Source organism: Sciurus carolinensis, chromosome 7 (genome assembly GCF_902686445.1).
Source record: "Sciurus carolinensis chromosome 7, mSciCar1.2, whole genome shotgun sequence".
In the NCBI taxonomy this organism is placed as follows: domain Eukaryota; kingdom Metazoa; phylum Chordata; class Mammalia; order Rodentia; family Sciuridae; genus Sciurus; species Sciurus carolinensis.
Genome location: NC_062219.1, coordinates 10,291,564 through 10,304,085, shown reverse-complemented (window position 1 = coordinate 10,304,085; position 12,522 = coordinate 10,291,564). Strand labels below are relative to the sequence as shown.

General features: G+C 45.8%; 1 protein-coding gene across 6 annotated transcripts in view; it reads left to right on the top strand.

Moving 5' to 3' along the window:
• The window catches only part of Arid1b (AT-rich interaction domain 1B), a 389,935-nt gene that overhangs the window by 319,311 nt on the left and 58,102 nt on the right, over positions 1 to 12,522 (top strand). For all 6 annotated transcript variants that reach the window (XM_047557068.1, XM_047557066.1, XM_047557067.1 and 3 more), the window contains exon 7: positions 5,218 to 5,397. In XM_047557068.1, the coding sequence (XP_047413024.1) occupies positions 5,218 to 5,397 (180 nt within the window). The remainder of the gene's footprint in view (positions 1 to 5,217; positions 5,398 to 12,522) is intronic.

Genomic DNA, 12,522 nt, shown 5'->3' with positions numbered 1-12,522 from the left:
ATACTGATGCCACCTGTACTTTTCTTTTTTAGTACTCAGACTTACTTTGATTTGTTGGATGTCCATCTCCCACTAGAGTGGAGGCTCCCTGAGGCAGACACTATGTTTTTTGCTCCTTGCTTAATATCCCAGACCAGCACTTAATAAATGATAAAGAAAAGTAAAGGAAGTTATCACCATTGACTAAGATGTTACTATTTTTTCCTCATATAAAATTGTTAAGTTGCTTTGTAGTTTTATCACTTTTCATTGTGGATAAGATTTGTTTTCTGGTCAACAAAGTTTTAAGTTGAGTGCAAGGATCACATCTTTTGCTTTACAAATTTTTTTTTCTTATTCTTTTCATAGTTCCATGAATGTTAGAGTAAAATTGAGGCATGCTGGTAGAAGATCAGTGTAACATCGTAGTTGGAGTTACCAGTTTGATAGCTTAAATTGGAACTCACACAATGAATAAAGGACTCATAGAATCACTAGAAAGGCAATAGTCATGCCTTTGTATAGCATTTCCATGGTGTTTTTCAGTGTAGAAAAGTGCTTTTGCATACACTTTTCTTATTGGATTCTCAGAACAATCTTGTAAGCCAAGGCAAGAAGTGCTTTTGCTATTTCATACAAAAGAGCCCACAAGTCCCACAAGGGGGTCAGTAGAGGCAGCCTCTAACCCACATCTTCTGGGTCCAAACAGATCAGTGTGTCTTTCTCCTATTCTGACACATTACCTTCTAAGAAAACAGATTTTGCTTGAAATTCTTTTCCTAAAGGGCAGCTTATTTTTTATATCAAAAATATACTCTCTTCATTTATAGTGTGGTAATACTAATTTTTGTGATATTTATACCCATCATGCAGAACTTAAAAACAGTAAATTTAATTATAGAAACCCTTGAATAGGGGTCTGGGGTTGTGGCTCAGTGGTAGAACGCTTGCCTGGCATGAGTGAGGCCCTGGGTTCAATTCTCAGCACCACATATAAATCATTGACAACTAAAAATATATTTTAAAAAAATCTGTATACATTTACATTATAGATGAAATATATTTTCATATGGAATACCTGAGAAACATTGTTTTACATACTATATAAAATAATTATCTTATTTAGTACTTTGTCCAAAGTTTATTCCCTTGTGATATTTATTTGGAACATATAATTCTGTAGTACCTTTAATAACTCAATATATTTTCATAATGTACAGGAAATTCAGTTTATACTTTCTAGATTTCCCTTACTAGAAAGTAGTCTTTCTAAACTCAGATGGCTTACAACTAGGAAAATCTCACACCTCTTTAAAGCTGCAGCTGCGTTCTCCCAGCTGTCAAACCGTGGCACAAGCTGCCATTTCATAATAACTTTCTAAAAGTAAAGTACAACCAAATATGTCTCCATAAATAGAGAATTTGGGGCTGAACTTCGATTTTCCTCCCCGTCTGGGGGGAAACATTCAAACCTTTATTTCAGTCAAAATAAAGATTCAAAACAACAACAACAAATAAAAGAACTACCCCCAGATATAAATGGAAATGACAGACCCAATTTAGATTTTTACCAGAAGTGGCCCTGGTACCATTGAGCGCCACCTGTGTCCTAGTAGCCGAGGACACGGCTACCTGAAGGTTGTGCAGCTGGATGGAAGCTGCACAGCAGAGAGAAAGGCCAGGACTAGTGTCCTGTGGCCCCGGGCTGCCTTCCTGCCTGTGTCCCACTTTGGAATACATGCTCGTCGTAGGCACTGACGTTTCCTGAGAGCTTTGGCATGCCAGGCCTGGCCATTGGTGTGGTCTTGAGCCCACATCAACCCATGAGCCAAGCATGAACTCTCCCCACTTTGCAGATGAAGAAGCAATAGACTTGTGTAGTTTCTGCATTTAGGATGAAAGGTGGAAGTGCCTCTTTTCCAACTAACTTCTTTCAGTCCTTATTTTTCATCAACCTGCTTTAAAAAATTATGGCAGTATTCTATAACCTTTAAAAATTGAAGACTTCTTTAGTGGGATTACTGCTGCCATTTAACTGTGTCTCACTTTAACTCTCACTTGGCTTCTAACTTTGAACCTTATTCCCCTTCAGCCCTTTCTCAATGCTACCAGAGTAGAAGTGGCTTCAAAAATGCACGTCAGATCCTGTCACTTTGCAGCTATGACAATATACACCTGATGCCAGTATCACTCAAACCTAAGGGCCAACTTCCCATGGGCCTGCAGAGCAGGGCACTTCCACTGGTGGGCGATGGCAGCACGGACAGGCAGATGACAGATAACAGACAGCTCTAGGACAGGAACCAAGAGGTCCCCTGAGCACTGTTCATGTGGACTCCTGATCAGGGAGACAAACAGCACAGCCACGAGTCCTGAAATACCTCTATACGGCTGCGCAGAAACACCGCTGCCCTGGCAGGTCTCTGGTAGGAGAAGGGACGGGAGGATCACCCCAGGAGAGCCCTCTAAGCCCTCCAGTCACACAGGTGCCGGGCCATGTGGGTCCCGTGTATTTAAGTAAAAAACAGTTGAAGAAATAAAAACCAGCTTATTCATTCTGACTGGAAACTGCACGTGAACACGTGGGCTGCTGGAGTTAAGAGGTTTTCTTGGCGGTTTACGAAGCAGAACGTTAGCATTGTCGTGTCTGTCTTGAGGATGAGGAACGCTTTCACGGGTTGTAGAGTTGATCCACGTAGGAATTTCACCTCCATTTCAAGATGAGAAAACTGAGGCTCTGAGAGATTACGATCTGGCCAAGGTCACACAGGCAGTTGGTTCAGTCTGCACTGCAGGATATGTATTTACACATCTGCCACCTCTGAAATTCTGAGCTGGAGGCACAGCACTGTAGTCCAGGCCTTCTGCTGGCAGTCGAGTGCGTCGGATGGCAGTAGCTGAGACAGAAGCAGGGAAATGGTCACCTTCCCCTTTTGTGGTCTTGGGGATCACAGGGAAAGGGGCGATTCCTATGGAAAATAGACAAGATTTTAAGAAGCTCCTTTAAGTGGAAAATTAGCTTTCCAGTTTTAATTTCTATTTGAGGAGGTTAATCACATGCCTCATAGAACTTTTCCCTAAGTTACAGAATTCGATGCTGTGACACATTCCATTTGTGGTGTTTTGTTTGTGTCGCAGTACTAGGGATCAACCAGGGCTGGGTAAGTGCTCCACCACAGAGCTACAACCTGAGCACTGCATTTAAATGAGCTTTCAGATTCCACTTCCTTTTAAAGTCTTTTCACAAACTTGATTTTTCTGCAAAATTCCTTTGATCATTGGGATAGTTCACGTGAGGTGAACAATAGTCTAAAATAAAGAAGTAGCTTGCCCAGGTGATAATTCTTAGAACTCACTTGAATAAGCTGTAAACCTGCAGGAAAGGTTCCAGAAGCGACAGCCACTGTTGGTTATAGGGTATCATTGGAGCTTCTGAGGCCTTTCACGTGGACACCTTTCTGGTCGAGGTGAAATTGAATGCTAAAGGAACTGTGTTGCTTTCCTTACTAGCTAATAAAGAGGAAAGCAGTCAGAGAGAGAAACTCACACAGTCTGTATGGAATTGGAATTTTTTGTTTTAATTCAAACAGGCTATATCTGAAACTCTAGAGAATTTTGTAGTAAAGCTTAGATAAATATTTCATGTAACATCTTAAGAAGCAATCACTTATAGTAATTTTAGTCCTCTGATTTCTGTTTGTTTTCAGATTTGAAAAAGCAAACATTTTCTGTGATGATTTATATCTGGGAGCTGCCAATTGAGCCCAATTTCAGAAGGCTTATCTTTATAAATAAATTAAATAGGATAATAAAGACTAGCTCTACCTACTTTCATCTCTTTAGGCAGAAGCAATGTTAAAAGATACCTCCCTCTCTCTTTTTTTCTTACTGAAATGTAAACCATGGCCTTTGTAAACACGAGGTGCCATTTACCCTCCCAAGTTCACACAGCCCTCGATGGAGCCTGTCTCACCCCGCACCACTGCAGTCAGTTGTCTTTGAAAATTGCAGCCCTGGTTCTCCTGTGGAGCAGGAGCAACCCGCCTCACCCCAGCTAGGACCTTCCCTTGGCAACACGGGCACAGTGACCAGCACAGATGCTTGGTTCTGAGAGCTGTTTCTCAGACTGCCCTTTGTTGGTTTGCTACTTTGATGACATAAGCTTTTCTTAGAAACACGTCTCGACTCAGGCGTGCTCTGTCCAGATGAGGCTTGGGCGCAGGCGCGCTCTGTCCAGATGAGGCTTGGGCACATGCTGCTTACTCGTGTTTGCCCCAGCTGCTGGCACATGGGCGCACCTGACATCGTAGTTCTGTAAACTGTCAGGTAAAGATTCATCTTCTTTATCCATTTAAAATACTGCATGACCCCTACCGTGTTGTGCTGAGCACTTTCTTGTGTGCCTGAAGAATCAAACCTTCATTCATTTTAAAAAAAGAAAACAAGGCTCGTTTTCAATGCTTTGTGCCACAAGCCCCGAGAGACAACTCAGGATGCAGCAGTAAGCCCACGTGTGACCCTCGCCATCGTGGGACTTACGTCTCAGTGGGGAAGAGCAATGATAAGTGAGCCAAACAGTAGTAGCATAGCATGCTTGCGGTTGTCACAAGTGCTGGGTAAGGAAGAGCCAGGGCTGTGGGACCGCAGGGTGGGAGATGAGGCAGCTGCCAGGCCGTGCAGGACCTGTGACTGGGTCAGGTGTTTGCATCCAAGTCCCACCAACAGTGGGAGCCTCCAAGGGCTTTCTGCAGTTCGCCTGCAATGGGACAGCGTGATTAGCTGGCAGGGCCGCGAGTGGCTCAGGACACCAGTTGACGGCTCTTGCCCTGGAGCTCAGAGGGGAGTGGGCAGCTGGGGGGCGGGGGCGGGACCTGCGCTCTGAGCAGAGGTGCTGGGCAGCTGCGCATGTGCGGGCTTCCCAGCTCTGCCGTGCTTTCAGGGCCTTGCCTTAGGGGCCGTTACAGCGACTTGCCTTTCTCCCTCTTCTCTCTCCAGGTCAAGTTCACCATCTTCTGGGTTCGGGGGAGCTCTCTAATGAGAGTTCAGGATTAGGACAGGATGACCCGTGGCACCCTCCCAGATCCCCCACCTGGGTTTGAGATGTCCTTGGATATTTCTTTGGGGAACTCAGTACCAGCCCTCTCCCCAAGGACCCTTCGCACAATCCTGTGTCCATTTTTGTGCGTGCAGAGATTATGAAGCACCTGTGCTTACATGTTCCATCTGTTTTCCACATAGGTTTTATGACAGGCACACAAAGAAACCCTCAGATGTCTCAGTACGGACCGCAGCAGACAGGACCGTCCATGTCACCTCATCCTTCTCCTGGGGGCCAGGTGCACCCTGGAATCAGTAGCTTTCAGCAGAGCAACTCCAGTGGGACTTACGGCCCGCAGATGAGCCAGTATGGACCCCAAGGTAAATGCGGCTCTGTGAGCGGCACGAGTCTTTCCATGTCTAGACCATCAGAGTTTTAATGTCTTAGGTGTGCTTTAAGGTTCCCTTGGGGCTGGGGTTGTGGCTCAGGGGTAGAGCGCTTGCCTAGCGTGTGTGGGGCACTAGATTCCATCCTCAGCACCACATGAGAAAATAAATAAAGTTATTTTGTCCATCTACCACTAAAAATGAGAAAAAAAAAAAGATTCCCTTGGTGCCTGACAGTGATGAGGTTAATGCAGACCCACTGTCCTTGAGTTCTCCATAACGCTGGGAAGAACCACGGCCTCTGTCCTTAAGTATTTGCACATCAGACGCTGTGTAAGTGTGCCTCGTGTTAACAATCACTAATAAGGGGGCAGACCTGTCTCTATAGTGTCATTCTAAATACGTGCGGAGAAAAGGACACAAGCCTTAGCCTTAGAAAGTTTCTCATTTATTAGGGTTCATCTGTGGGACTCCAATTTTGTGCCTTCCTCTCAGTAATCCCCTTCAGGATCATGGACTCATGGCTCAGAAGGGTGTCCCCCTGGCACAGCCTGCCAGCCTGTCTTTGGGGTGCTGAGCAGGTGGGAGCATTTCTCACTTCCCTGGCCCTCACCATCCGATTCCTAGAAGACATGACAGAGCCTGACGCAGATGCACATCCTCAAGCGGGAAGGAAAGGGGAGCGTGGAGATAAGGAGAGCATGGCCAGATGCCCACACAGGTCACCCTCCTGGGAGCGCTTGTAGGTTTTGTCAGATATGCATAAAGTCCTTCTTTCAAGGTTTCGCCTGAGCTGGATGTAGGTGTGCATTTTTGAAGTCACTTTGGGCAGTAGGACATTTGAATGTAGCACATGTTTTATATTTTGTTTACCAGACGTTAATGGATAATTTAGAGAATGAGGTAAGCTAGCACAATTCCTGGAGTTTCCTCGCTTCTGCAAAGTGAACGTTCCAGGTGAAGACGAGGCCTTGGGCTGCTCACTCCTCTGTTGGCACTCTGCCCCTCCCGGCCTCTGCGGGACAGCCTCCTAGACAGCCATGTGCCTGCAGCAAGCCGGGCCACACTGAGGAGGGGCCCAGGCGCGTGGCAGAAAGCCCGGTCGTTCTGGGCATGGTAGTTATAGTTTGGGGGGGTGGTCAGTCTGTCTTGGTCGTGAGGACTGTCCTCTGCCATTCCAGAGCTGCCGGCACTGCACTGTGTCCTCGCCTTTCTCTCCCCTTCTCTCCCCTTTCCAGCTGCGTCTGTATTAGGAAACCCAGAGCACGACCCTTCCCCTGGCACGCGTGCGCCCGGGCAGAGCACCTGGACCCCGCGCTCTGCCTGCGTCCTAGGGTTTTCCGTGTTATCAGCCCAGCAAGCCTTGGGATGTTTGTCCTGGCTGACAGTAATGGCTGCCTGTCCCTGTCTGCACAGGTCATCGTGACCTGAAGGCAGAACTGTGGTGACTCCCCTGGGCACCACCCTGCTGCCACCCTCACTGTTCTCTAGCTGTCACAGAGAGAAAACTGTAGGCCATTGGAAAGCAGCTTAAAATCGTGGTGGGCCTGGAAAACGCAGACTTCCTCTCAGAAATGTGCTTGGAGACAAGGTTGCAGCTCTGTTCTCAGGACAGAGGGCTGAATGCTGAGGGTCAGGCCTCAACCTGCCACCCTGAGGGCTCTGTGTGGCCTTTGAGGTACTCCCCAGTCAGTCAGGCAGGGAGCCTCTCCTCTGCTTAGTGACAGACCGCCCCCAACCATCCACCCAGGCCTTTGTGAATCAACCTTGAGCTTGTGCTGTGGGAGTCGATAGCAAGGGGACCATTTCCACCAAATGTCTTTCCTTTTTGAAAGAATCCTTCAGTTTTCTAGAATCATTGGTTATGAAGACTCTTCACTAAGAGCACTGAGCCTGCAAAATTCTCACCCAATTTGCTGTGTGTCCTTGGAATATTGCTTACGCCTCTGTGAGTTACTTTTCTTATGGAAGATGAGAAAATTGGATTCCGTTACCTTGGAAGTAGCTTCCAGTTCCTGCATTCCACAAGCCGAAATTTTGCTTCAGTTCCAGGCTGTTTTAGACTAGCGTAGCCCTGGATCCCCATGGGACAGCGCAGTCACGTTGGCAAGGCGGAGGGACGCTTTGCCTCTGAGCTCACCCAGCCCTGTGAGTTTTCTCTTGGTGGGGTCTGGATGCGAGGTTGGCCAGCCTCGAGCCCGCCATCCTCCCGTGAGAAGGCGTCTCAGGGGGTTTTAAGGTGTGCTTTCTAACACAGGCTGGCAGTAGGAGTGACCTGAAGCAAGAGTGATGTTCACGACCGGGCATCCTCCCCACCCCCTGCCCCACGTGCCCCCCACTCTCCACACAGCAGCACATACTGTCACTCCGAGGAGCACCCCGTCAGGGGTCCTCACCGGCGCTGATGCCAGGGACTGGAACCAGTGTCCAGGTTTCTCATGTTCAAATCCAAACCACGGCCCGGTCTCAGCAGGAGAGGACACAGGCCACAAGGACTCTGCTGCTCAGGAAGCGCTCTTACCTTTGCCTTTCTCCTCGTGGTCCTTTGAGGTGGGGACACAAATGGTATTTTCTTTCCTTCTTCCCCTTAATTACCTACTCAGATTACTAGGAAAACTTTCTGCTTGCATCTTTCCATTTTAGGTTTTTACTTCTTTGGAAAGACACGTGTGCAAATGGCAAGTGTCCTTAGCTCTGTCCTGTCTTGAACTCAGACTTTTTCTTAGGTCGTATCTATAGAGCACTCGGGAGGGTACTTTTTACCTCTGTTTGTACTTTTGTCAGGAGCAACTTCTCCAAAATTGTTCTTGATAATTCAGAGCCTGTGTTAACAAGTGTGTCGCTGTCCTGGGCCCGCTCAGGCTTCTTCATATGGGTCCCCTTCTGTCCTCACAGCACCTTGTGGGGCAGGCCATGTTGTCACACAGCTTCATTGAGAAAGAAGCTGAGGCACAGAGTGGTCAGCACTTGCCCCAGGGTGGGCAGTGATGAACGTGGCCAGCCCACTCCCATGGTGCGGGGAAGGCCCTCGGAGCACATCCCATCTGTGAACCAGAAACCGAAACCTCGAGGAGGTTGGTCATTGACCCACAACCCCACAGGGTCACCTGGCAGAGTCAGGTTCACACAAGGGACTGTGGCCTCAGAGGCCTCTCACACGGTCACTGGCTGACTGCGTCCGGGGCTTCATGTGCCCCCTCCATTCATGGGCCTCATGGAAAGCAAAAGCAAGGCCTGCCATGTGCCCTCAGGAGCCAGGAACGTGGCAGAGACACAGGCGTGGAGATAGATCAGAAGCGCCAGTGGGGTCAGGAGAAAAATCCTGTGAAGTGAAGAAGGGAAGTGTTAGCAATACCATAAAATCCGAGCAACCATACATAAATAAGAGGAAACCAACTTAAATGTGTGAAAATATTTAATTACAATCTACTCTACCAAGTAATACCTTTATACCTTCAAGGAAACACATGCAGTAACTATCCTTGCAAAGTATTTGCAAGGAAAGAGGGCCGTAGGGACTCACTTTAATAAATAGAAAGAACTTATGTAAATAACTATTAATTATTAATAAGTGGATTTTTATGAAAAAAGAGCTGAAATCAGTTTCATCTTCATAGCCCTTTTATTTCTTAAGGACAAAGATTCTAGTTTGATTTTTGTGTTCTCTAGAAAAACATCTGTCACATCTGAGCATCTACAAATACTCTGTGTATTTGACACTAATTGCAAAGAGTCCTTAGGACCTGGCTGTAATTTTGCTACAGATAAAATAGGCAGGTCACAACAGTTCTGAAAGTAGATGCTCGCAGTTGTTCCTGCTGGTACAGTAGCGTCTGGGCGTGCAGCACAGCTTGTGCACTGACACAGCCTGGTGCTGTGCCTTCGCTTTGTAGTGTCCATCTTAGGCAGCAGAGGCCCTCCAGGCAGGTAAGTCTGATGGACAGTTTACTTCTCAATTTGGTAAAAGGTGTGTTTCAGAAGGGTTTAAACATTTTTCTTTAAAATAAATTAAAAGCCATCTGAAATCTTCCTTTTCCCTTCCTTTCTCAAATTCAGCAAAGGCAAAATCATATTCAGTTGAAATGAATGCAATTCCAAAGCAGTGAATTCTACAGTAATGATACTGAAGCTGTCTTGGTTCTAGAGGAACAAGGTACAAATATCGGAAGTTGTCCCTTTTGAGGGTCCCTTGTGGGCCCCTGGCGTGCATGACCCAGGGTGCTGGCTCCACTGTTGTAAATCTGGGTCCCTGTTTTTCCTCCTGGCTTCCACGGGGGGGGGGGGGGGGGGGGGGGGCAGGGGTGCCTGCTTCCTGAGCTGTGACCTGGAGTCAGGTGGCCGTGGTGCCCGAGGTGGGCACCATTGTTCTTGGACTCACCAACAGCTGTCTCTGCTGGTCACTCACCAACAGCTGTCTCTGCTGGTCGCTCCCCTGCATTCCATGTTTTTCTTGAAACAGGTCCTAACACACTTTGGGGTTGTAGCTTCTTGTTCCCTGAGCCCTGTTTTATGTTTAAATTGACAGTTGGAAGCAAAAGGATAGTCCATTTTCTATACCGTTTTGTTTTATTGAAGGAATATTCTAAACCCCTGTGTTAATAATGTTAGAAAAAAACAAAAATGGAATTAGATCATTTTATTACCAAAGGTAGGTTGATGTAAGCAAGTCCTTTGATGTTAAATTTAGCTTAATCAAGTGGTAAGATTTGTGAATTTTTCTTAGACTGATAATCATGATTTGATCAAAACCTGTGAATTGGTTTTTTAAAAAGTCAAAAAAATTACAGTGCAAATCAACTTAAATGGGATAGAAAAAAAAAAAAAAAAAAGGCTGGGCACCAGCTGCACGGGGATCGTGAGTCCAAGACCGACCTGTGCAGCGGGTGGAGACCCTCTCAAGGAAGGGAAAAAGAAAACAACAGAAGCATTAGTGTGACTTAGGTAAAGCTCCTTATTGTCCTTCCTCACCCTGCTGGTTGCTTGATGGGTACTGAGCTGGCTCTTCAGTGCCTGAGGTTACTCTTAATGCATGGTGTCTGGTCTTTGGGAGGGGAAACTAAGGCTAATTTTTGTCTGTGTAGTTTATGTACGTCTGTGTTTTCTGCATTGAATTTGCTTTACTTCTTAAATTTTAGAGGAGTTAATTGTCACATATATGAGAAAATCCCACCAACAGTGAAGATAGTGAGATAGTAAGGTAAGACAGTAGCTCTGACCGCCCCCTCCTTTACGAACTCTGTGTGATATAGTTATGTGGGTTTTTTTTTTTAAAGAATTATGTAAATGCATGTTGATCTAGGGAAAATGTCAGTTCAATGAACTATTCCCACAAACTGTAGGATTTAATGCAAGTCAACTCTTGTTTTGACCTATATTTTTGATCTGCTTAACTGCTTGACCTATTTCATTGTCTAAAGAGTAGCATTGTGTGATAGGTCTGAGAAGAAACAGAGTTGGACGAAGTTTTTAAAATACAACTTTTTTTTTGAACAAAGAAAGTAACTTACTTAAATACAGTAACCAGCAAATAAACACATAAAAATACTCAAAATTATTTGTCCTTGGGGAAATGAAAATCAAAGCCACAGTGATTTCTGTTTCGTACCTATTAGAATGGCTAATATTTTGTAACAGTTGACAGTATCAGGTCCTGGCAGTTAGAGCTCTCATACAGTGTTCTGGGGGAGTGCGCACAGCCGTAGTCAGCTATTCGCTGTGAACTTAAACCCTCACTTACCATACAACCCAGCAAGTGCACTTGTAGGGTTTTACCACGAGAAATGAAACACATACCCACACAAAGACCCATCACAAGTGTTTTAGCAGTCATTCTTAATTGCCAAAAACTAGAAACAATGTTGACAGAGTAGAATCAGTAAAAGGAAAACCACTAATATGTGCAGCAGTGAGGATGATCTCAAAGTGTGATGCTGAGTGAAGGTAGCCAGGTGCCAATGGCCGTCCACGTGACTCTTGCATACGTGATGTCGTAGAGTGCAAAACTACAGGGCTAAAAGTCAGCTCACTGTCTGGTCAGGGCTGAGGACTGACGACAGAGAACAAGAGGGAACTTCTTGCTTTAGTAGAAATATTCTGTGTCTCGATTGTGCTGGTGGTTATGGGATTGCATTTGTCTGTTACTCTATATAAATTATATCTCAATAAATATGACCATATCATGTAGTAAATGGCTGTAAAAATGGTGAACATCATTGGATTTAAAATAAGGCAAGTGTATGTTTAGCCCTAATTCACAAATGTTCAACCTAATACGGCCCATGGTTCGTTTCCTCTGGTCTCGCTTATGAAGTGTGCCTCCTTTTATCCTCCTCTGCAGAACCTTGCTCATTGTAGTCATTCATACATAATTGCTGAATGATTGACACTGAGAAACAGATTTTGTATGTGAGTGGGAACGCTTCGCAGCTTAATAAAAACAGTAAGCTTGAAACATTGGTTACGACCACCAAATTCAAATGTTCTGTAGTCAGATACAAAATGATCTGCAGTCCTCCTAAAATAATGGTGACGACTTCAACAGAGTCTAGCTGCCACTTCCCCTTGATCTGTGCTTGAATATAACTCCTGGTGGGTTGAAGTCTGAATTAATTTGGTGACCAATTTTCCAAAGCTGTGTGCCAAGATGAACCCACTTGAAAACTGTGTGCTCTCGGACTTGGCTGCAAGACCAGTCCAGCTGAGGTGGGCTGGCCCGGCATCTGCTGCCTTCATTGTGCTTAATGCTGCATCCATCTGCTTTCTGTCAGAGCTGGTGCCAGCAAATTACTAATCTATTAGAGAAACATGGAAATAAGATTGCACTCCTCATTCCTGGCTTTTCCTCTCATATTTTGCTTGGCTTACACGTTTGGTTTCTGTTTATCTTGGGAAGGAAGATATGCTGTCAAGTGGGGGTCATTTTTTGCCCCAGCCACTTATCCTCAGAGGCTGGTGGGAAGGAGCATTTCAAGAAGGCTGCTGGCGATGACGGTGAGGCAGTTATCACTCATGAGCCAGCCCTGCCCGCACTGTGCTAGTCACACTACCTGGTCCATTGGCATCACCTGTCTCCAGGTGACAGTGCTGCTGTGCAGAAAGGTTAAGTAACTCGTGAAGGTC